We start from the raw sequence: 23,932 nt of genomic DNA on the forward strand, positions 1-23,932 counted from the left end.
GGGAATCGTTGCCAACACAGAATGTATGGCTCTTCGCTGATTGGCTGGTGCCTAGACTCTGGGGTTTTTGCGAGCCGTCTAGTGTATTTTGATTCCTGACCAAGTCGCTAGAGAGAAATGAAATTGAGCGGAGGCACTAGGTCACGCCAGCCTGGCTAAATCAAAACAATATGTTATTAGATTCTTTTTTCAGACCAAGAGTTTGTTTTCATTCCTGACAGTTTTGACTGCTCCATTTGGTCTTCCTCAGAGTCACGTGATGTTGCTGTGTCGTGTCGCTCATCTGATTTAAACAGGTTTTGGCGCTGTCTTCCTACCGGTGGAGGCAGGACGACAGCGCCACCTGCAGTCCAGCTTCATCAGGACAGTGTCGCAAGTGTGTGACAGTAAGAAAGCCCCTCGTCCCGGTTTATCGTCCCGTGGGCACGTTTTTATATTTCGATTGCCTCTTTCATCCAGCGGCGGTGTTTGTTTTCCTCTGTCCCAATGGTGTTTGCTCCGTCCCAGTCCATAATGTGACCACTAGAGAGCCGTCAAAACTGTCAAGTATGAAAACAAACTCTTGGTCTGAAAAAAGAACCTAATAGCATAAATTATCAGAAGACCAAATGAACCTCACTGGACTAAATCAAAACAATGTTAAAAAGTAAACAATAGAGTGGTGGAGCAACTTGATAAACTGCTAAATATATCGGGTAAATCATATCTATTCGCCTTATTCCGGAAGTTTCTGTGGGTGTCGCCATCATCATTCCGGTTGTATTATTTTGTATGCGGTCGACCTTGAGAGCGAAGAAGTTCAGTATGAATGATAAAGACGTTTTAAAGCCTCCAGAGAATCAGTGCAGTGTGACTTGTTGGTGCACGTGAAAACTGAACACACACAAATGAATCAACTTTATGTCATATTTAAGATTCCAAACATTTCCCAAATTCTGCATTGACATGAGTGGGATTTCTGTTTAACCAGAATTGCCGCCACAAAAAAGCGTGATTTTAAAAGTATTTAGAGGCAAAATGGGGCGAGGCAGAATAAGTTGGATTGCATCAGGACATTTTTTAATCTCCACTGGTTTAACCTTAGGCTTCCTGAAAGTTCTGCGGTTTGATTGGCGCAATCTCAAGCTCAAATTTAAGTATTTTTTTTGCTCTCACACTAAAACTCTTTCTTCTCCTCTTCTCCTTGTGTACTTGTCCCCGCAGGTAATGGACTCCCGATGCGCTACCTCCGCCTGCTGGCCCCTCCGCTGCAGCTCCTGTCTGCCACCATGTGGCAGGTCGTGCAGCAGGGCCTCGTGCAGCATTACGGGATGTTGGAGGAGTTCGTTACCATGGTGACGGAGCTGGTTCCGGAGCTCATGAGCTTCAACCAGAGAGCGCAGCTGATCCTGGGGCTGCGGGCCAGGGTCAGTCACACACACAACTCTGTCATATATTGTGTTTTTTTCAGTAATAGTAGTAGCAGTAGTAGTATAATCTGCAGCAGTACTATCAGCAGTAGTAGTAGTAGTAGTAGTAGTAGTAGTAGTAGTAGTAGTAGTAGTAGTAGTAGTAGTAGTAGTAGTATCAGTCGTAACAGTTGTTGTAGTAGTTGTAGTAGTAGTTTGTAGTATCAGCAGTAGTAGTAACAGTAATATCAGCAGTAATAGTAGAATTAGTAGTAGTAGTAGTAGTAGTAGTAGCAGTAGCAGTAGTAGTAGTAGCAGCAGTTGTAGTAGTAGTAGCAGCAGTTGTAGTAGTAGCAGCAGCAGTTGTAACAGTAGTAGTAGTAACAGCAATATCAGCAGTAATGGTAGAATCAGTAGTAGTAGTAGAAGCAGCAGTAATTGTAACAGTAGTAGTAGAAGTATTATTGGTAGTATCAGTAGTAACAGTTGTTGTAGTATCAACAGTTGTAGAAGCAGCTATAATTGTAACAGTAATAGCAGTAGTAGTATCAGTAGCAGTAGCAGTAGCAGTAGCAGTAGCAGTAGTAGTAGTAGTAGTAGTAGTAGTAGTAGTAGTAGTAGTAGTAGTGTGTTGCGTTCACACTTGTCTTGGTTTGATTCTGGTTTGGGACTAGTTTGAGTAGATTTAGATCGGTCCCCTTTGAGTCTTGGTTTAGTTCCGAGTTTCCCAGTTTTCATGTGGTGATTGTGTGAACACTTCCTTAGAAAAGACGACAAAATATTCTAGAAACTACTATTAATTTGTGTATTTGAGTATTAAATCAAGGTTGACATTTTGCTATCATCACAACAATTTTATCACACTTTCTTATTTATTTCCTTGTCTTATTATTTCCTCTAGTGGCTGTAGTGGTTTCCAAAAGTTGTCCTTAAAGCTCCTTGTTGCGCGGGGGCCATTTGCTCGTCATATATTAACCAAATTTTTTCTCCGTATTTCGCAGCTCGTTCTGGAAATGTGTAGAGGAGAAGAACCACTGGACACAAATGATATTCAAAACCACCTGGACAGAATCAAAGCCCTAACCACCGCCAAGGAGCAGCCGGTAAGTTTAACTCCGCATTAAACTTGTGTGTTCATATTCGTGCTCATTGAGTGTGTATACATGCACATCAATAACCCGGTTATGATCGGGTTTTTTGAGTATCCCGGTTTCTTGATGGTGCATGTATACGCAGTAATCCGGTTTCAGTAACCCGGTTATGGCAGTATCCCGGTTATTAGAAACCGGGTTACTGTAGCTGGTTTATTCCGATAGTAACCGGGATACTTGTGGCATGTAAACGCAGTACCCCGGTTACTGCAACATAAAGTTGAGTGCACATGCATCCAAAAGACACTTTCCAGCCTCTCACCACAACAGTAGTCACATAAATAAATTGACCAACATAAATAAAGTGGCCAAACGAGTGAAATTATGTAAAATTAAGAGCTGCGCTAAACCTGCACTCGTACGACCTGCACTCGTGTGACGCTGAAAAGCTAAAACATGAACTATCTCCTATACACTATACGCACGAAACACACTTACCATCATTAGCGCCTCTTCTGTCACAGAAATAACACACATAATCCACAGAGTCGTGTCATTTAGTCCAAAAGAAACTGATCACATCAGCAGCGCAAGGAGCGAGTTGTTTTTATCGCCGCTAACAGTTTATGCTAATTAGCCAAACGGTCTTAAGTTTCGTTTCTGTAAAACGTAAACAAATGTGATCACAGCTGAATTATCTGATCAAACGGGCTGATGTGTCTATAGTCTTTATGGTTTATATGTTGTAAAGTTGAGTTTATTTATGCAGAAGATTTTAATGAAGAATCTGCACAGTGGATTGTGGGAGATCTCGTAGCTCCTTAGCTTCTTATGCTAAAGGAGCTCATGGTTTGTATTTTTTCTGGTTTATGAAATTGATTTAAGTTAATTTTTGCACCTGCGCATTTGTAAGATTATGTCAAGAAACCGGGATACTCCATTTGATCATGTATACAGGAATATGAGTGTCCCGGTTTCTCAGTGCGCATGTAAACGCAGTAACCCGAAATACTGACATAACCGGGATATGGCTAATAACCGGGTTACTGATGTGCATGTATACGCACTCATTGTTTGTAATTATTAGTTTTGCCTGAAGTGCGTGTGACAGGTTTTTATATTTATCTAATTTGTGACTTAACCTGTTGAGATAATAATACCATTGTAAATATAAATTAAATTTTTACGCCGATCAAGAAGCAATTTGCAAAGAAAAGTTGAAAAATAAGTTGGAAAAAAATTACAAGAAGTGGAGAGTCCCATTTTGATAACGTCACACTGGGAGAATTCTGTCCAAACATTTCTCACACTTTACACTCATAAAACTATAATGAAATCTGGAAGGTGAACCCAAGATGACGTCGTATTGTTTTCAAGTGCCAGAAGTGCCGCGCTGTAGGTTTGTGAAACTTCCAGTTAATGGTTTTCTGTGGCAAAATATCTGTGGAAATGTCTCGTGTATTCTCAACCAGCTTCATAAATCTGCCCCATCACCAAATCTTCAATCACCAAGTTCAACAGAGGATAAACATTCTAACATGAAGAATTTATCCACAACTATCAAGGTAAGAAAGACGAAAACGTAAAGGCGAACAACGACGACGTATTAGTGACACACTGAGCCAAACTAACCTTATGGAAATGAATAAAACAGAAGTAACTTGTTCACTCAGACTGATTCTACAATTACAATTAAAAATCTATTTCATGATGTCAGTATTAGTATAGATAGATAGATTTGTGTAGTTCAAATGCGAGACATCTCTATTATACCATAGTTTTGGTCAGTAGTTCACTAATGCGTCGTCGTTGTTCGCCTTTAAGCTTTCGTCTTTCTTACCTGATAGTTGAGGATAAATTCTTCATGGACAGAATGTTTAGAAGATTTGGTGATGGGGCAGAAGTTTTTATGAAGCTGGAGGAGAATACACGAGACATTTCCACAGATATTTTTCCGTAGAAAACCATTAACCGGAACTTCGGCAAACCTACAGCGCGGCACTTCTGGCCGCCGTGAAAAAGGTCTCACGGCACATCGGCCCAAAGATAATTCTTCAGCGAGCTAGACTAAGTCTTACAAAGCAAACTTTTAGGTGCTTTGAGGACTTAGTAATAAAACAAAATTGTTGTGAAAATAGAAAAGAATCCCTACAAAATCCGACCTTTGGGAAAGCCGGATCCCCTGTCAGAACAGAACGGGCAGTTTGAATTTCCAAAAACCGCATTGCGCTCTGTGAAAATTCTTTCTGCGCCCCAGCTCACAGCAGCTGCAGTACTTGGAGTGGCCAGTAGTCGGTCTCGAGCTGGGGCAGAGGGGGAATGCCTTATCCAGTTTTTATTATAGGTCCATGTTTACACTCAAGAAACACACTAGTTCAAGCATAATAAAGGTTTTTTTCTTGTACTTAAAATGTACAAAAATGGTGGGGCCAAAATGGGGAACTGGAAATCTCGTCTCGTTCTCGTAGATCCCATCTTGTGTCTCGTTTTGTGGAACTTGTTTCCCATCCCACCCCTACTCATGTGTCATAGGCACATTATATAACTGTAACTGTGCATTTCTTCTCAGGATAACCTCGATCGTGTAGAAGAGTCCCAAATGAAATTTGTGGAGCTCGTACAGTCGTTATTAAAGGATTCTGCAAAACGAAATCAATTTTTTCAGGTAAGTTGTTTCACGTGACAGTTAAAAGTCCCATATTCCACTGTAGTTTATGATTTTTCTGTTGTTTCCTCATCAAAAACATACCTGGAGTTTTTAAATACGCACAACAATTAATTTGTCGTAATATAGGATCTTTTAAAATGTCTCTAGCGTAAAAAATCTGAAGACTGTCAAATCTTATTTTTAGTGTGAAAATCATTAGAATTGTAAGAAATCGCATTGATTATTAACGATTATGGACCATTATCAATCCTTAAAAGATGCCATACTTAAATCACACAAACTCTGGAAATCATGAAGGAGCTGTTAACTTGAAAACTACCTCTTCATGACATCACAAGTTGGAACAGAGCATTTTGAACTTTGGAGACGCAGACAGACTAGTAATAAAGTGTTACTCAAACATGTGTGAATGAAACAAAAAACACAACTCCGGGTCTGTTTTTAATAAAGTAACATCATTATAACACGGCTTAACGCTCACAAGAATCCATGTTGCGTAATAATGACATTTGTTTTGTGTTTTTGTTCGTAGGAGATCTTCCCCGATTATTACGGGCCAAAGTTCGACACTGCTCTGGAGATGTTGGTCTGGGAGTTCATCACGAGGCTGGAGGAGCTTCTGCCCGCTCCAGATTTCACACAGGTACACTTTATTCTCATGTACTCGCCGGATTAAAGTGTTAATAATATAAAGCTTTGTGTGTATTTTTAAAAGGAAAGCAGCCGATACGCTAAAAAGTCCAAATATCGGCCTGGTGTATCGTTATATATTGGTCTATATTGGTTATAACACTTTAACTAAACATCAAAAACATGCCTGAAGTGGTTTTAGATGTCGTCCATGCATGTTTGAGTAATTTAGCGAGCTCTCCCAGACCCTATTCAGTAAGATTCTGTCCAAAGCTCCGCCCACAAGCCTACGTCACCCACACAGAACTCTCCATAAATATATAAAAAATACACTTATCATTTCACAAACTTAATGGATGTGCAGTAGTTTAATTAGCAATGGGAAGTGACTTGAAGTGCAGGAAGGAATACCGGTTCGAGTGTCCCAATCACAAAATAATGGTGGATTTGAGCATTATTGAACATTAATGAGGATATTTTATTGTTGAGTGATCATGTCTCTGAACTATTAGTATTACTTAAGTTTTAAGCAATGAAAAACAGTCACTGAAGCAGCAATAAAAGATCCATAAGTTGCCTATTTCTTTTCAACATTCAACTGGACCAGCAAAATTGGAACAAAATAGTCAATAAAATAATTTAGAAAGATTAGAATTTATACAAAACATGTCAAGATTTCTGATGAGATAGGAGGGCCTGTCTGTGTTTTTGTAGCGTGTTCCAGTTCGCACAACAGCAGATCAACTCTATATTGCAGACCTACATGCTAGGGTTTGGGCGGTATCCAAATTTTGATACCGTTAAACCTTCTCAGGATTTTACTGGGGTATGCAGTATTACCGTATTACCAAAATGTTTTAGTACGACTTTGGTAAACTACGAAGTCGCACCTCTCACCTGCAGTCATATAATCTCTGAAAAGTTGCACATGAACCATCTCCAACACGATACAAACACAGAACAGACTCACCATCAGCAGCACATCCTCTGTCGCAGAAAGAACACTCATATTCCACGGAGTCGTGTCCTTTAGTCCGATAGAAGCTGAACCGCATCAGCGCACAAGGAAAGAGCTGTTTTTAATCAGCGCTAATAGTTTATGCAAATGAGCCGCGTCGTTTTAAGTTTCGGTTCTGTAAAATGTAAACAAATGTGCATCTTGTCTTGGTCTCCCTTATGAGCGTCACATGACAACGGAACGAAACTAATCCAATGTCGTCTCCCCACACAGTTAAAAGAAACATTATAGACACTATTAGTTTTAAATCGTGATAGAATTAAATTGAAAATACAACCACACATTAATCTGTGCTGAGCAAACACATTTAGGTATCAATAAATTATAATATTATATCAGGTCCTAATACACTGCAGATTTTTTTTTTAGTGACGATAATGAAACTGATACCGTTGCTACTTTTTGACACCGCGGGACACTGTAATACTGTATTACCGCCCAACCCTAATTCATATGAATATACACTACCGTTCAAAAGTTTGGGGTCACTTAGAAATGTCCTTATGTTTTTAAAGAAAAGCCCTGTTTTTTCCATGAAGATAACTTTAAACTAATCAGAAATACACTCTATACATTGCTAATGTGGTAAATGACTATTCTAGCTGCAAATGTCTGATTTTTGGTGCAGTATCTACACAGGTGTACAGAGGCCCATTTCAAGCAAATGTCACTCCAGTGTCCTAATGGTACAATGTGTTTGCTCATTGCGTCAGAAGGTTAATGGATGATTAGAAAACCCTTGTGCATTCATGTTAGAACAGGTGAAAACAGTTTAGCTGGTTAAGAGAAGCAATAAAACTGGCCTTTCTTTGAGCAGGTTGAGTATCTGGAGCATCACATTTGTGGGATCAATTAAATGCTCAAAATGGCCAGAAAAAAAAAGAACTTTCATGTGAAACTCGACAGTCTATTCTTGGTCTTAGAAACGAACGCTTTTCCATGTGAGAAATTGCTAAGAAACTGAAGATTTCCTACAGCGGTGTGTTCTACTCCCTTCAGAGAACAGCACAAAAAGGCTGTAAGCAGAGTAGAAAGAGAAGTGGGCAGCTTGACCGTACGGTACGCAAGAAGTGCCCATCCTGTCAATCCAACTTGTGGGAGGGGATTCTTGAAGCGTGGAATGCCAAAGGTCTGCAAAGCTGTAATTGCTGCAAATGGAGGATTCTTTGACGAAAGCAAAGTTTGAAAGAAAAAAAATATTATTTCAAATACAAATCATTATTTCTAACCTTGTCAATGTTTTGGCTATATTTTCTATTCATTTTACAACTCATGGTGGTAAATAAAAGTGTGACTTTTCATGGAAAACACTAAATTGTCTGGGTGACCCCAAACTTTTGAACGGTAGTGTAGATTAACTAACTTAGTTTCATAAAAGGTACAATTCAGGGGGACTTTTCAGAATGCCACAATGAGTGTCAAAAACAGTTAACACTCAATTCCTCATAGACGTTTAATAATAATCCTTCTAAATAGTATGTTCTGTTGATGTGGTTTGACATGGATGATTGAAGCGCGTGTCCTTCTCGTCTCGTCAGGTGGCGGCTCTGCTCGGTGACGCCCCCTGTCTGCTGGAGGAGTGTCTGCAGTCTTTCTTCGCTCCAGAGGAAATGAAGGCCGTGGTGGAACATCACAGAAACCTGGGATTCTTTGAGGAGAAAGGTGAAAGAGAAACGACCCGACTGCTTTACACATGTCCAATTGATACTTTGCAGAGGGGTGTTCTACGTTTACGTCTATGATGGAATGTTTGGGAGTTACCGTGGTGATTTAATGTACATATTTGCAAACACTGTCAAATAGATTCTCTGAAAACTAAAACAAACCACACAAAATGGATTTAAGCAGTACATTTTCAGGAGCCTGTGGTCAGTGTGAGAGTTCATGGTCCTGTTCAGGAGTTTGATTTTCAACAAAAATAATGAGTCTGAGTAAATGAACAACCGGCTTGTGACTAATTTATGTGAGAGAGATTTGTTCAACAGCACAAATCAGCTCACATGTTGTAGTTCCAGCAAAATCAGTTCTTTATTATCAGATTGGGTTGGGGTTAGGTTTAAAATAAACCTCAAATTAAAGTCTAATAAAGCCTCAGACGGAGCAGAGCCACTGTTAGCGTTATATCCACAGGGAATGTTATGACATTGACATTAGCTGCAAAATATCAATACTCTTTAAATTGTTTTTATATGGGGTCAATTTGACATTCTTTCTGAAATGGTCTTTGTTTATAGAGGGGTTGCCTTTCCACAGATCTGACCTAGAATAGAATGTAGAATATAGAATCTGTTGACCCAAAGTAAGGAGCCCATTTATTTAACTGAGTCCATAATTGGTCTAGGAACTGGATTATTATTCACTAGTGTTGTGATACTAAAATTTCAAACTCAATTTCGATACTAAGTATGGGTTTAACGGTACACAAAAATCACAGTTTGGTACGTACCTTGGTTTTGAGGTCACGGTTCGGTTCATTTTTGGTCCAGTATGGGAACAAAATGCAAAACCATTTGCTTGTAGTTTATTTGTGTGTTTATTAAACCAACAATTTGTTTGCATTTATTTTGTTTTTCCATTTGTATAATGTTCAAAGTGCTGCTTGGTAATACCAATAAATTAAATAAAATATTTTCAAAGAAGCAACAAATGTATAAAATATTATTAAAAATAAATTCCTTGTAAAACAGTAAACAAAACTTTTCAAAAAAGTAAAACACAGTACTGGCTGTTCCAGCATGAAGTTTTACTCAATCTTCATACATGGCCAGAAAAACCGACTTGCCATTGGGGGCAGCAGCATTGGGGGTGGAGCGGAGATTCCGTGCTGGCGAAAGGCAAGTGAGGAGCGCAGCGCGACAACCATACTTTTGCGAGGATTCACGCGGTTCAGAGGGACGTAGTCAAAGCGGGGGCCAATTGTTGTCAAGACGGCCACCCTAACTATAAAGCGCTGCGGGAAACACTGACCCCCCCGACCACAGACGAGTTTCCTTGTGAATATTAAAGAGCCGAGCCTCCGTGTAGCTGCACATGTAGTGGTGGAATGTAAACACACACACATTGATTTGACTTGTGCACAGCCCTGCACCGAACCAAACATCCTGTACTGAAACTGTTCGGCACAAACACATGAACCGTTGCACCCATAATACTGAGAAATAGACTCGATACTCAGTACTGATTCCAATACCACAATGACAATGAAAAACACTCTTTATTTAGACAGTTTTCAACATTAACTCATAAGACCATATGGGAATAGAAAAGAAAGTACTATATATGTGTAATCCCTCAGTGGTCCATGGGTGTATACTAGTCTATGTGCTCTTATACTTGTTCTGATACAGCTCAAGATCATTCTAAAGCTTCAGGAAATTCAGTTTTGTCTTGTCAATGTGATTATTATTTTTTTTTTTTTAGTTGCTCAAATGAGTATCTAGTTTTGTTCTTGTTTTAGTATCGATTAGTATCTGATTTTCTGTATTTTTGACAACCTTATTACCTGTAAAGACTCTAAAAATCTACAAATCAAATACCATTAACGTTCCCTTTCACCCTTTCCTTCACAGACTCCAGACTTCTACCGATGGACGACTGCATCCTCTCCGCGCTCTCTCTGCCCTCTGAGGTCAGGCCCACTCCAGACTCCGCCCTGCTGGAGCTGACCCCGAACTCGGAGCTGGACAACCACAGGAGCAGCAGCAGAGACCCGGCCCCCAGCCCCAGCAAAACCAACGAGCCGGCGAGCACCGACAGCGTGGACCTGAGCTCCTCCATGGACGACGTGAGTGAGTCGAGTCAGATCACCGGGGGCAGGGTTCTGAGGAAGAGGAAGCAGACCGACTACAAAGACGTCCCCCGGAAACAGCCCGCCAAGGCCTTACCACACAGGTACGCAGTTGGCAGCTTTTTAATTTAACCCTTCCAGACCTAAGGGCGTGGAAAATTCCAGGCAGTGCAAAGACATATCCATAGAAACAGGCAAACCAATAAGTGCACCTTTAAATCAAACCTAATCTCATGCTGTTTGTTTTCCTTTTTTTAGGAACTCCTCAGCGGATGAAGAAAACTCAAGTGACTCTCCTCTGATCTCAATATGGGGGGATTACACAGGTAAATATTATGTACTACTAATCAGGGCCCGACCGATATGGACTTTTTTGCGGCCGATATGATACCGATATGACCGGAATTGGAGCTGCTGATAGCCGATATGAAAAACCTATATATTTAATGGTGTAAAAATTCACCATGAGTCTTTAATTGATTATAAAACTTAGGTCTGGTTCTACCGGATTTTAAATTGGGTTGGTTTAGGCGACACTTCTTGTTTTTCTGCCTCTTTACATATTTAAAGACAGTAGGTCAGACTAATGGCATTTTTTGCATCACATTCTAGCCTGTAAAGAAAGTTAGTAAAGTACCGCTATTAGTCTTTAGCGGTAAATGCGTGTGCGCCACAGTAATGAATTATGCGTAAATGTCGATCATTCACACCTCTATTCACAGCTCATTTACATATAAATGCAGGTCCAGTAACGTGTAATGGTCACTTTACACTAGGCCAATGTAAGAAAACAGGTTGTTTATGTGTGGGAGCTACAGCAGCTAAGCTCTAAACAATGAGAAAGAACCAAAAGCAGCTTCAAAAACTGAAACATTTGTAACACTCACCGCTCACACAGGCTTGTCTCAGATCACAAGTCTTCACAAATGAGTGTCCTTTCAATCCTGACTCAGAAAGATCGTCTGTAAAATAATATAATCCAGCATGTTGACAGCAGCTGTGAGTGTAAACAAGCGCATATGAGTGACGTCACTCTGGGGGCACGTTCAGGGGTATTACGGTGTCACAAATGTAGACAAATTACACCACATATTAGGACATTTATCTGTCTGTAAATTGGATTAAATGGACATAATATAGAGAGTCAACACTGAAACTAAGACACATTTGTTGACAGTCTTTGTTACTAGCTGAATCTGACATCATGCAGTATCTTGCAATAAACGCTGATGTCAGTTTGGTTATTTATTTAGTTAATAGGGACAGTGCCTATTAATGAACATCTACAACATTGCAGTGTAAATATGACAGATTATAGCAAAAATGCTCATTTCCACCACAAATTTAACAGCAAAAACAATAAAAGTGACAATAGTAACAGTTATACACTCTAATTTTTTAAATTTATTTACTATGTACTTATAATTAGTATTTATTTTTGTTGAATGTGTGAAGTGTATCCAAGTCTGCTTCAATGCTCTGTACATGAAAATCAGTCTTTCTAAAAAATATATCAGATGTTAAAGATCTTATATTACACAAAAGTTTAAAGACATGTTATGTTGTTAACTCCAGGTCTGTTTTTAAGGAGATATCTTTTGTTATTGAGTTTAAAAACAAAACATTATATATTTTTGATGAGCAAACAGCATTATAACATAGATCAGAAAACAGCGCAGCATGAGCCCGCTCACTAACATTATTGCTTTGCTTTTGGTTTATTTCAGACAGTCCCAAGCCGTCCGTGGGAGCAGACGCCAAGGTGCACTGGTCTGACGAGGAGACGGTGATTCTGCTGGACGTCTGGGGCATGAACGTTGTGAATCCTCGGCGTTTGAAGAGCCGTCAGCTCCTGGGTCAGATCTCACGTAAACTGTGTGAACGCGGATACAGGAGGACCCCCGAGCAGTGCCAGTCCAGGATCAAACGCCTTCGCAGATACTTCGCACAAGTCAGCAGGTACGAGAAGGAACAAAGCAGGCATTTTCTTTTCTAACAGTATTGTAATGTTATTGCGTTTTCTTAATTTTATGTAACTACTATCTAGATTAAAAATAATATCTTCATAGTGTTTTTTTTATGCATTCTTATCTTGCCGTCAATAATGCAAGTATAAGAGTTTGAATCATATGCTCACCAAAATCTGATTATAATCTGATTTCTGGATGTTTAAAGGCCACACACTATAGGATAATTTTGGGTTTTAGGACCCGATTTGCTTCTCACAGACATTGGAGAGGCGTTGGATGTTCCATTTAACTTATTCACACTGAGTTTACTTCATAAAACTGCATTGTTAATCCAGTTTGAAGCATTTTTTATAAAGTAAACAGACAAGAGCAGTTCCTCACATGTGTCTGTTCAGGGTGAAGCTGCATATCAGCAATCGAGACTCTAGTTCTTAATTTACTTTACTTAAACTTGCTTTATTTTTACCTTACTTAAATTTACTTTAAGTAAAGTAAATTTAAAGTAAAGTAAATTTACGTAAGGTAAAAATAAAGCAAGTTTAAGTAAAGTAAATTTAAAGTAAACTTATTTTATTTTTACTTTACTTAAATTTACTTTATTTAAACTTGCTTTAATTTTACTTTACTTAAATTTACTTTACTTAAACTTGCTTTAATTTTACTTTACTTAAATTTACTTTACTTTACTTAAACTTGCTTTACTTTTACTTTACTTGAACTTACTTTACTTAAATTTACTTAAACTTACTTTACTTACACTTACATTACTTTTACTTTACTTTATTTACTTTACTTAAACTTACTTTATTTTTTACTTTACTTTGAACTTACTTTACTTAATTTGCTTTATTTTTTAGTTTACTTAAATTTACTTTTCTTTACTTAAACTTACTTTACTTTAACTTTACTTGAATTTACTTAACTTAAATTTACTTTACTTGAACTTACTTTACTTAAACTTACTTTACTTATCTTAAATTTACTTTACTTTACTTGAATTTACTTAACTTAAATTTACTTAACTTGAACTTGCTTTACTTAAATTTACTTTACATAAACTTACTTTATTTTTACTTTTACTTTACTTAAATTTACTTTACTTAGACTTATTTTACTTAAACTTAAACTTGCTTTACTTGGACTTTGACTTTACTTAACCGTACTTTGTTGCCAGCCTTCTGTGCATTAAATCATGTAACTGAACTCATGCACCACATTTCACACCTAAGAATAACAGTTTTGTTTTGTATCTAAACTAGAAGTACAGTGCTCTGATCTTTTGACACTTCAGAGGCTCAAAGCGAGTCCTTTTTCTGTACTCAGGAAACAGCAGATGGGAGGTGCACTCACAACTTTTCTCTTGTGGTCTCAACGCTGCCATATTGTGCTGCACACTTTGCACTCAGAGGATCATAAGATTTAAAATACATAAAATACAGTTCTCTATGTGTCTTTTTGTCTTAAGATTACTTAAATGTGTGGTATGTGTAACATTTTGATTGGGGGTCACCTGCTTGTTTCTGTGGAAATGTCTTTGCTTTGCCTGGAATGTTCCACACAGCAGGGGTCCCCAACCTTTTTCCTCCGGTGACCTGCCTTTTATAAAACGTAAATGTCAGAGAGCTACTTGTTTGAGCGGTCGCAAGAAATTGAGAAAGTAGGAGAGCCATGGTGAGCTTCTGACGGAGTGCAGTTAAATAGGCCTGTAAAACATAAACCATTATCCATTTATCAGTGCACAAGTCAGCCATCAAAATGACACATTTACAATGGTAATTAATCAGATTTTAGTAATTAAGCGCAATACATATCATTCAGAAATCCTTTGGTGAGCTACTTGGAAGGGGGTGGAGAGCTACTGGTAGCTCTACAGTATGACATTAAACAGTTCTATGTTACATTTATTCAGAATTGTGTAAATCACTGCCTTCAATCTGTTTCAAGGAAGGCGCTAACTACACTGAAACTACACTGGCAACAGCGAGGGTTTATCTGTTGTTTAATTGACTACTTTAATTGCTACTCTAAGGCCCCGTCCACACTAGTCGTATTCGAGTTGTTTTCGTTGTGGATGCAGTGTTCGTTCACACTAATCCGATGGAAAACGGCTCCAGAGACGGAACGATCTGGTGCCTCCAGCTCCCACGAATTCATATGAGTACAGATCTGATCCGGCACCGTGTGGACGCTTGAAAACACTGATACGCTGATGTAGGAGCTCTAGTTGTGTCCTTTTTGGACCACATCACTGTGACTTGCGCCTTCCTGATTCGCTGGGTTCGTGACATCGGTCATGCGACGCTATTGTGGAAAACGGTTTAAATAAACTATAGACAAACATCTTAAAATCCAGTGTTACGTTCAGTAACAACTGAACTTCGTCGTTAGTCCACAGTTTCACGCTTTCCATCTTCCTCGGCTCGAAATCGGCTGCTGCAAGTTCAGACACGGAGCTCCACTTCCTTGTTTTTACCGTCCACATGACTTTGTAACGACATGACACCAGCCTAATAGTTTCAGGCGGGTTTGTGTTTCTGTATGGATAGGGAAGGCCTTGATTGCGGACACAGAGAAACAACGTGTCTGGACACAAATCGTTTCTGATACGGTGATTCGATTCAGTGTAATCCTAACCTAAGATTTTAATTTCCACTGATATCATATTTTACTTTGTTCATGCCCCTAATAAGGCATCTACAGTACCTCTCCCGCAATATAATATCCCTTTTTACCATCAGCAAGCTTTTTTTGCATCACTTGTCTTATTAGAAGAAAACATAATGTTCAGTCATCTAGCTCCTCGTACTGGAGATTGTTTGACATCACAGAATTGAAAGCAAAGAGTATTTTATTACTGTGTTGAATTGTATTAAATTAAGCATTTTGTTTTTTGTTTTTTTGTGTGTATCTTGCAGCAGTGTGAATGGTAAAGTGGAGTGTAAGTTTTATGACCAGCTGGAGCGGATCCTGACCGCAGACCCCGACTCCACGTGCGACGCAGACGACGGAGACGAAGAAGAAAACCAGGAAATGGACGACGATCTGCAGTTTATCGAGCAGAACCTTCCTCTGGACATCTCCACGGATACGGGTATGACGTCATATTTAAGTCTAGAGTTCAGGATTGAAGCGTTATCGACAAATCGTCATGTAATTTTTGCATCTCTTTCACGCAACTACAGCGTTGTGTTTAGTTCTCATGAGGCTATTGTGATTATTTCCGAACGTATGCGCTTTTTGTTTAAAAGAGATGACAATAAATGCACTGACACTATTTTGAATGTTAAAAAACTATAATCCCAAACCATAAGATGAGCGGAAAGAGATAACATTTCACATTTGGGTCCGGTCAAGCGGTAACTGAGGGAAACAGGGGCAGATTTTTTACATTCAAATAGCTCTTATTCAGAAACTAGAGGGACTATTGAAATAAGTAAAGTATCAGAATGTAGGAAAGAGTTACACTCCAACAGGGTCAAGTTAAAATTCTTTCAAGTTGTTGACCTCTAACCGGGAATGAAATATGCAGCATTTTTGGGCAATAAACACAAACAGCTTCATATAGTTTTCTACCATATGGTACAAGATTAGGTTTTACCTCTTACTTTTTGAGTAATGAGATTTTTTATGAAGAAAGGTCATGGTAACGGAGGGAAAAGTAACGGAGGGAAAATTGTGCAAGCAAGTAGAAGGTGCATGATTTTGCATAATTTGTCAACTTTTTTCTTCCAAATAGTTTAATATTACTTCAAAATGAAAGGAAACTATTTCTATAAAATGTCAGTCCTTCCAAGCAAATTTTTATCATTGAAAAAAATATTTTTTTTTTAATCATGTACCTTCATCAACAGTTCAAAGATGGAATAACACAAGATATGATGAAATACATCCTTTTATTTACATGATTTGCAGGTCTTTGAAATTTGGGAAATGATTTTTGTTCCATGTTTCATACATGATCTATTTAAAACGTATGCGACTTTAGAACCAAAAATGATACAGAAAAAAGGTCAACAGTTTCATAAACTAGAGTACATATGTATCTGTTCAATACATTTTTATATCAGATGCATTAACTTGAATTTTTGGCCTTGCTGTTTACTTCTACTTGACCGAGCCCATTTATTTAATTCTACACACGTAGGTGCCGTAAAGTCATGAAGAAAACACTTTAGGTCATGAAAAAGTCATGGAAAAGTTTTGAAATTTTCTCAGTGAAAAAGAGTGGAATCCTTGAAGCTTGTACATGGTAATAATGTGTTTTTTAAGATATTTTTGAGCTATAATCAACTGTAATTAAACAAATGCAAAGGAGATATGTTTTACGCCCTACCCTGGGACATTTGAGCCAAATAAACAACACCTCCATGGAGACAAAACAAGTAGCAGAGCCTCCACCTTAAAGTTACACAATGCACCGTTTAAACCTCATGAGAATTGTGCATGTTCTGACAGCACCGTCCCTCCCGATCTGCATGTGTCTATAATACAAACGGTAACAGAGTGTTCTGCACGTCCAAATAAAACTGCATTACCACATTTTCAAACCGCAAAATGAGGAAATACGGGTTTTAATCTATTTAAGTACTTCCTATCTAACACAAACCACATGACTCATGGTTTATTTTCATATCAGGGCTGGGAATCCATTAGTCCACTCCCTTTTATACAGTCTGTGGTTGCAAAATGAAAGTGATCTTAAAGGTGCACTGTGTAACTTTATGGTTGGAGGTTTGTCACTTTCTTGTTTCTATGGAGATGTTATTGCGCTGCCTGAAATGTTCCACAGTGTGACATTAAACAGCTCTACCTTGCATTTATTCAATTACAGGTGGTTTTATAGCTCAGAAATGCCTAGAAAAACAGACATTCTGGCTGTGAGCGGGGTCGCATCTCCACAGATATGACCTGTAACTTGGTCTGGTTAGGTCTCCATGAAGATAGAAAGGTTTAATGCCATACTGTGAAACATTCCAAACAAATCAACATCCCAATAGAAATGGAAAATCACCAGAGAAGTTGCACAATAAATACATCTTTAATCTGTCTAATGCAGTTAGTTTGCAGTTTTTTTATATATATTTTTGAATATTTACACCAGGGGTCATCAAACTAGGGCCCCGTCCACACTAGTTCATATTCGAGTCATTTTCGTTGTAGATGCAGTGTTCGTTCAAACTAATCCGACTGAAAACGGCTCCAGAGACGGAACGATCTGGTGCCGCCAACTCCCACGAATTCATTCGAGGTACAGATCTGATCCGGCACCGTGTGGACGCCTGAGAACCCTGATACACTGATGTAGATCTATACACCGCAAAATAATTCACCACCAAAACACTTAAGAGGCTAGAATATATGTCCATAATCTCTGAAAAGTTTAACATGAACCGTCTCCAACGTGATAGAAACACAGAACAGACTCACCATCAGCAGAACGTCCCTCTGTCACACAAAGAACACTCATATTCCACTGAGTCTTGTCCTTTAGTCCAACAGAAACTGAACCGCATCAGCGCACAAGGAGCGAGCAGTTTTTTTTTTTAAGTGCTCAGTTTATGCAAATTAGCCATGTGGTTTTAAGTTTTGTTTCTCTAAAGTGTAAAGACATATGCTCAAAGCTGTTTGGATAGGGAAGGACTGCAGACACAGAAACGACGTGTCTGGACGCAGATCGTTTCTGATACGCAGATTCGTTTGAATGTAAACGGGGTCTAAAGCCCGCGGGTCGACTCCCCCCCCCCCCCAGCCCTTCTACCCCTCACCACTTGAACTGGCCCTATGACGCAATCCCCAAAAGTTGTCATGGCCTATTCTTTTTTTTCAATTAAAAATTATCTTTATATGAAGTATTTATATTTAAATAATTATATGACATATTTACATTTGCCACTGAATTTTCATCACCTGACAAACTCGAGTTCAGTTAAGGACAGCAAAATTATTCGTGCTAAAATACGAAAAGTTGACAGAGTGTGACGAGTTTTCAAAGAACAGTGGACGTCTGATTATTTTTTTTGTTCAGTGTAAGGAGCGTGCAGTTTGTCGGATATGTAAAGAAAGTGTGGCGGTTTTCAAAGAATATAATCTACGTCATCAAGGTCGTACAATTCTGTTATACGACCGACCCGACCCCGGCCCCCATCACAGTCAGGAGCGATAATGTGGCCCCCGGAGAAAAAAAGTTTGGTGACCCCTGATTTACACTTTTGTCTGCAGTTTCTTCCAGTGCTCGCGCCGCCTGGTCCGACTCGGAGACCCTGGCCCTGATCAACATCTGGGGGGAGAACAAGCACCAGGTCGGGTCCAGAGGGGGGCACCGCGGAGCTCAGCTGTTCAACATCGTCTCCAAAAAGATGGCCGCTCTGGGATACGTGAGGACGCCGGACCAGTGCCAGACCAGAATGAAGAGACTCAAGTCCAGATTTAGGCAAAACTACGACAACAAGTGAGTAATGGGGCTTTTAAAGGGACTATATTATGCAATTTTCTGATCTGTTATAATCTTGTTTCCTCATCACAAACAGACCTGGAGTTGTGTTTTGTTTCTTTCACACATGTTTAACACACAAACGCTGCAGATTTAGGCTGAGTTCTTATCTCAAACTGAAAACACTTCCACATTGTGATGTCATGTGGTGATACAGGAAGTCCTCTGCAGTGTTTTTAAACTCCACACACCTTCACTAGAATCATTTGGATAATTTCAGCCTTTGAATTGCCAATCTGTACTAAACAAAACTTTAAAAGGTAGCTGTACTTAGGGCTGAGCGATGTATTGTTTTGGACCGAAAATCGCAATCTCAGACATGATTTTGGGAGCATCAAAGCAGTGTTTTTTTAGCCTGATTCATCAGACAGTTCCACTTTGTAGAAACCGTCTGACCTCGCAGTGTTAGATTTAGTTTGTTTTCGTTTTGTTCCCCTTGATAAAATTCACCAAACATTCTCTTTGTTCCAGCTTTAAATCCTCAATCTCAGTAATTGTTGCCAACACAGAATGTATGGCTCTTCACTGATTGGCTGGTGCCCAAACTTGCACTCCCGGGGTTTTTGCGAACCATCTGTTGTATTTTGATTCCTGACCTAGTCACTGGAGAGAAATTAAATTGAGCGGAGGCACTAAGTGGCGCCAGCCTGGCTAGCATTTTTTGCAGCGCCCCTAAAGCCCAATTATAAGAGCAAAGTTTAGTTCTACGTTGACTCAGTGCACCCTGTCACCGTCGTTTTTGATTCATGGATCTGCATCGAGGTCAATGTGCCACGAAGTAATTCACCACCACAATGCGAGGAGGTGAGGATTTAAACCTGGCGTTCGTGTAAAGTTTAACATGAACCATCTCCAACACGACAGAAGCACAGAACAGACTCACCATCATCAGCACATCCTCATATTCCACTGAGTTGTGTCCTTTAGTCCGACAGAAGCTGACCCGCATCAGCCACAAGGAGCGAGCTGTTTTTTCAGTGCTTATAGTTTGAGTCATGAGGTTTTATGTTTCGTTTCTGTAAAACGTAAACAAATGTGGCAAACGGTCTAGAGTCAAATCACTGGTGCAGGTCTATGATGCAAGTTTCTATGATGTTTTCAGATGTTCATGTGCTCTGAAACTTGATTTGAAAAAAATCGTGGATGAAATCGAAATCACAATATCTGCCAGAAAAATCGCAATTCTCATTTTTTTATTTCTTCGTTCAGTCCTAGCTGTACTCAAAACTGTGCTGCAAACATTAACATTTAAAGCCCAGAAGAGTGAGTTTGGTGTTATAGTGGACATTTTAAAGATAAAATTAGCTCTATAAAGTTAAAATTTTCTATAATTTGTAGTACAAGTTGGCCATTGTCTTCCACAGCGTCTACAGTAAATGGATTTAAACAGCACATGGTCCTGTTTAGGCTGTTTCGATGACAGAGGAGGAAACAACATTATAACAGAGATCAGAAAACTGCGTAATAGAGACACTTTTGATATAAAGTTTTTTGGACTAATTAAGCTTTTCTCTGTCTGCTGCAGTTGTGTCGGCGGGGGGCAGGATCGCGTGTTCTCCGAGCTCGCCCGGTTTATGCCCAGGGACCACTCACTGGAGGACGAGGTGGACCGGGCCCTGGAGGAGCTTCAGGACGACGACCTGTCTGCCTACTTCAACCAAGACCTGGGTACAGACCGCACACTCTATATACACTGTGTTTTAGTTTTTGTTTTGTGTTTTTCTCAAGTGATGCGGAAAAGAGGAAGCCACTCTCCACTCCACTTTCCTCGTTTCCTTCTCCTTGATTCCTCTCCTCGGTTCTCCATTTTTTAGCTGTCACTCAAATGTGTCATATTAAGTGGGTATCTCGGAAAAAAAAAAAACACGAAATGAAGGAGTAAACCTGAGGGAGGCTTCAGGAGCTGGACATCAGATAACAGAATCAAACTTTAATGGTCTCAGTGAAGAGTTTAGATCTTGTGTGAGAGTGAGAGCAGATTTCTTCCACTTTCATATGAAAAAGTTCAATTTAACATTAATTTTGTGTCTTGTTTCCTCAGATGCTGTTTTCAATCTTCAGGAAGAAAGGAAAAAAGTGACTTGGTTGGACAAAGAGACTGTTCTGCTGCTGGAGATCTGGGGCGATCCACAGGTATTTTATGTTCTAGAAACGGATCCTGATCGTTTCATCGCCGGCCAGTCAAAATCAGATAACCCGGTAACTACAGTAGATTAAGGGATGAGACGAGATCAAATCACCTCGAGATTTATCCCGGGCTTTAGATCTGACACGGGCATGAAAGAGCAAGATGCAAGCTCTGGAGTTGCATATCTTTGAGCAGCTGTAGCTAAAAAAGTTCACATATTCGCAGAGACGGACAGAGAACACTTTAAACTTTGTTCCAGTTTTTATTTTGTAGTGATTGGACCAATATTGAGGCAAATAATCAGTACTAAAGTTTGTACAAAAAGATCACGAAAAACTATAATGAAATATATGCGTGTCTAAATAATTTGAGATTGAATGGGACTAGTTTTACTTATGAATGAATGAACACATTTTATTTTATTGGCATGTTTGCCATTTATGACATCAACCTGTCCAGGGACTTGCTTTAACCTGACGCAAACGTATGACTTCTTTCTGTAGCTCAGTGTTTTATGTGCTTTGTCCCTGATAAATAAACAAATAAACTAAACAAAAAAAATTAAAACAAATTCACCCGCAAACATAGACCATATATATGAGTGGACATAGCCGCCGTGTGCCAAATAGGAAGTTCACCAGGAGGTTCTTCCGGCTCCTTTTGGCTCCGGCTCCAATTGACTTACATTAGGATCTTTTGGCTCCTCTCTCTGTAACTGCTGCAGTGAGCCTCGTCATTTTGGTCTTAAAATGTTTGTATTAACCTACGACACATGATCCTGATTGATGATTTTTCGCTATTTTTTTCCGTCCGACTCCAGATTCGCTCCTGTAACTGTGAACATGCTAGTTTCATTTGAGCGGTGCTGAACTCTGTGGGTGACGTCACACTCGCTTAGTCCACTTCTTTTGTACAGTTTATGCCCACAAACAGCGCGGAGCATGCGGTGTTTCCCACACTTAAACATTGTTTGACAAAGATCCACAAAGAGATATGTAGGACTTTTTCATCCATAATTCACTCAGTTAAAAGTCATAGAGGAGAGAAGCGCCTCTATAATGAGTGTTGCAATAGTCAGTAGTGATGGATGTGGGGATTTACACAGGTGTTTAAATAGGCCTATGTGTTTAAACCAGGGGTGTCAAACTCATTTTGGTCCGGGGGCCGTATCCAACCTACTTTGATCCCAAAGGGGCTGGGGAAAAAAAAAAAATGGCATATATACTTCAGAAATAGCAATAAGTTCAAATATTTGTGCAGAGAAACGCAAATCTATTACAGAAATCTTTTTTAATTGATGAACTCTTTCTTTTACAAAATATTATATTATTATGATCAACTTAAAAAAAAAATGCAATTTCAACACAATGTTTTAACATGAACTTGTATGCAAATGAAAATAAGTAATTTTTTCTTGGAAAATCCTGCACTCGGCTCCACTTTTCTCATGTTTGTCATTTTTCTGTTGAGGGTGTCACGGTCGACAGTCAAAACGATCGTCCTTTAAGAGCGTTTGGAAAGAGACAAGTCTTCATTTGTGCTGCTCTGGTGGGAGGGGCCACGTACAGAGACGCTGGAGACGCTGCTGTGATAAACACCGCAGAAAATTACCAATATTTTAATAGAAAATATAATTAAAATATTTTAGTAGAAAATCAGCCGAGGGCCAGATTAAAGGTCTTGGAGGCCGGTTGATGAGACACCCCTGGTTTAAAGCATTTAAGTCATTAAAAGCACATGTTGAAAATGACTTAATTTGGAAATTTTTATAAGTAAATCAGATTATGTTATTAGGTTCTTTTTTTTTTTTTCAGACCAAGAGTTTGTTTTCATACCTGACAGTTTCGACTGCTCATTAGTGGTCTTCCTTAGAGTCACGTGATGTTGTTGTGACGTGTCCGGTCAGACAAACTCTTGGTCTGAAAAAAGAAGAAACTACTAACATAAATTATTGAAAGACCAAATAAACCTCACTGGACCAGATCAGATTATTGTAAATTATTTCAAAGTCTCGTCTCATCTCGATCTCGTGTCTTGCCTCGTTTCGTGAAAATTCTGTCTCGTCCCACCCTCGGTTTTTTACAGAACTAGAGAAACCTGATCAAACCTAAAAACGCCTCCATGACATGTGTGAGTTGAGCGGTGGATTCTTAGAGTAACTTTTGCATTTGGAAGACAAAGAACAATGAATTTTAAAATAACTCCTTCAGTCCTTCGGTAATTTTCCTTGTCAAAACCTGCGTGGGTGTGAACACTCAGAAAAATTTCAATAATGTGATGACTCCAGAAAAGAATGTACATATTAAACTAAACCAACACTGACTTTTAACGTAACGCAGATGCACAAAACAAAACTTTATGTAATTGTTTCATTGGTCAAATCGCCTAAATAAAAACACAAACCAAAATGAAAGCAGCTCTTTGTTTCTCCCAGTGCTAATTGCTTGTTTTTCTTTGCCTCTTTCAGGTTCAACAGGACTTAAAGCGCTTCCCTCATAACTCTCCTGTTTATAACGAGATCGCGGAGAAGTTGGCGGCCTGTGGTTACCGACGCAGCGCGGATCAGTGCTACACCCGAATCAAACGCCTTAAAGCGCTGTATCGAAACTGTCAGGAGAAGTAAGAGACTCTGAGTTTTTTTTTAATAATGTATTCGGTTGTGGTTTTTTTGACTTGTCTTAAAAATGTGAAAAGCAGAAATGAAATGTTGAAATGTTCGCAGAGGTCCAAAATGATTCCTTAACCGTTCCTAGTATCTTAAT

The 23,932-nt window shown here is 39.2% G+C and overlaps 1 protein-coding gene across 2 annotated transcripts in view; it reads left to right on the forward strand.

Annotated features, from left to right (window-relative positions):
- Positions 1 to 23,932, forward strand: part of zgc:113263 (uncharacterized protein LOC503753 homolog) — a 56,959-nt gene that overhangs the window by 14,715 nt on the left and 18,312 nt on the right. For both annotated transcript variants that reach the window (XM_055153472.1, XM_055153473.1), the window contains exons 2-14: positions 1,204 to 1,406; positions 2,390 to 2,491; positions 5,049 to 5,144; positions 5,680 to 5,790; positions 8,334 to 8,457; positions 10,365 to 10,686; positions 10,841 to 10,908; positions 12,310 to 12,541; positions 15,468 to 15,643; positions 18,772 to 19,000; positions 20,568 to 20,710; positions 21,084 to 21,175; positions 23,638 to 23,789. In XM_055153472.1, coding sequence (XP_055009447.1) covers positions 1,204 to 1,406; positions 2,390 to 2,491; positions 5,049 to 5,144; positions 5,680 to 5,790; positions 8,334 to 8,457; positions 10,365 to 10,686; positions 10,841 to 10,908; positions 12,310 to 12,541; positions 15,468 to 15,643; positions 18,772 to 19,000; positions 20,568 to 20,710; positions 21,084 to 21,175; positions 23,638 to 23,789 — 2,050 coding nt within the window. The remainder of the gene's footprint in view (positions 1 to 1,203; positions 1,407 to 2,389; positions 2,492 to 5,048; positions 5,145 to 5,679; positions 5,791 to 8,333; positions 8,458 to 10,364; positions 10,687 to 10,840; positions 10,909 to 12,309; positions 12,542 to 15,467; positions 15,644 to 18,771; positions 19,001 to 20,567; positions 20,711 to 21,083; positions 21,176 to 23,637; positions 23,790 to 23,932) is intronic.

This window comes from Boleophthalmus pectinirostris, unplaced genomic scaffold (assembly GCF_026225935.1).
Source record: "Boleophthalmus pectinirostris isolate CB_2022bp ecotype Guang Dong unplaced genomic scaffold, ASM2622593v1 HiC_scaffold_18, whole genome shotgun sequence".
In the NCBI taxonomy this organism is placed as follows: domain Eukaryota; kingdom Metazoa; phylum Chordata; class Actinopteri; order Gobiiformes; family Gobiidae; genus Boleophthalmus; species Boleophthalmus pectinirostris.